Here is a 1516-nt window from a genome sequence, read left to right on the forward strand (position 1 = left end):
TAAGTGACGCTTTAAAATAGTACAGGATATTTTTTTCTGTTCGTAATGAATCTACAGACCTGAGTCCTTGTAAGCATCACCAGACGAAACAGATCTGCGCGCCCCTAGCCTTTTTAAAACCTCTGCCAACCATCATGGTAGTCGGTGGACGGACGTGTGTAGTTCATGTCCTTACCATCTCTGCATCCAATCCCTCAGTTGCTAACTCGGATGTCCTGTGATATGCGAGCACTGCTTCGAATACACCTGATGAAATACTAGTAACATAATGGCATAACATAAGTACACCGGTCTATTCGCTCGCTTAGCTTCTTCATGAACATACGGTGACAGTCCCGTTAGGTGTGTTACTGCTCCCGTCATCGTCTTCATAGCAGATAAGTATGTATTAACCGAATATTATATAGTTCTTTTATTTTTCTAAAGTAGGATGTACGACAATTAGAAAATTGGAGTAGTGATAATATAAAGCAGATGCACATTGTGTGACTTGTCTTTATTGATTACCTAAAATATAGAATAGGGATATTAGCTTAGCAAGTGTCGGTTCTTTTGGCTGGGGGTTGTTGGCATAATACGGTCTCGACGCAGATATGCTTTGTAATTGAGGTCAAGGACCGTTCAAAAATTACTTTTTGGTTCTATAATAGATATTCCTATAGGATTCGAGCATTTTAAAAACCAACATCTACCTAGCTGATAATAACATACAAGTTATCTGTCACTGTACTTTCGAGCAAAATGCAGAGGCGTTATCTTATTCCTTATTGGTTAGCTCAAGGCTGTCGGTTTACCATACCCTTACTGGTTCACCATAGTATAAATTCGGAAGCTTGACAGACTTATGCGTTTGTCTGTTAGGCATGCCTTCCAAAGGTGCATCCGGCAAGTCCGCAGGTCCCGGCGGGTCATCGCGCTGCAGTAAGACATCAACTGTCTCTAGCAGAGTGGTCCATACTTCAACTAGTCACAACACTAGCAAATCATTCGTCTCCAGTAATACTATTACCAGAAGAGAAGTTCAAACTCCAACGAGTTGTCGCATCAGCAAAACATTTACTGTCACCAAAACAGTGTCCCAAAATCCCGCACGCTCCATATTACCAGGTGAGCCAACGAAACAAGTTACATCTACGAACACAAAAGCTATAACCAAATCCAGTGGGTCAAAGTGAATTCCATTGTATTGAAAGTAGAGAGCGCTCCAACAGCTTTCCTTAGGGCTACTATTAAACAACGCTAATATGCTTTTGTACCATGCTTAGTAAATGTAGTGGATAACTAATGCATTTACTGTATAATTAAACGTTTTATATTGTGTTTAGGTCTGCAGTGGTGATACAGTAAGATTTCGTACTGCGAACTTGTGTCTTGTCGAAGTTCTAGACTTATTGGAGCTATTAGCATCTCATTAGCTTATTTCAAATTCACTGTAAGCCACGCCGGACTTCCATTTCCGAACTGTGGTACTGGTAGTGCGTCTACCACGGTGCATTAGTCTGACATCTACCTTGTT

General features: G+C 40.9%; 1 protein-coding gene across 1 annotated transcript; it reads left to right on the forward strand.

Annotated features, from left to right (window-relative positions):
- Positions 1-863: 863 nt before the first annotated feature.
- On the forward strand, positions 864-1175 carry Smp_200560 (uncharacterized protein; the record flags this gene model as incomplete). The annotated part of the gene is made up of 1 exon (XM_018793256.1): positions 864-1175. One exon carries the CDS (start codon positions 864-866, stop codon positions 1173-1175), a length of 312 nt encoding a protein of 103 aa, XP_018647787.1.
- Between the last annotated feature and the right edge of the window lie 341 nt (positions 1176-1516).

This window comes from Schistosoma mansoni, chromosome 1, assembly GCF_000237925.1.
Source record: "Schistosoma mansoni strain Puerto Rico chromosome 1, complete genome".
Lineage (NCBI taxonomy): Eukaryota > Metazoa > Platyhelminthes > Trematoda > Strigeidida > Schistosomatidae > Schistosoma > Schistosoma mansoni.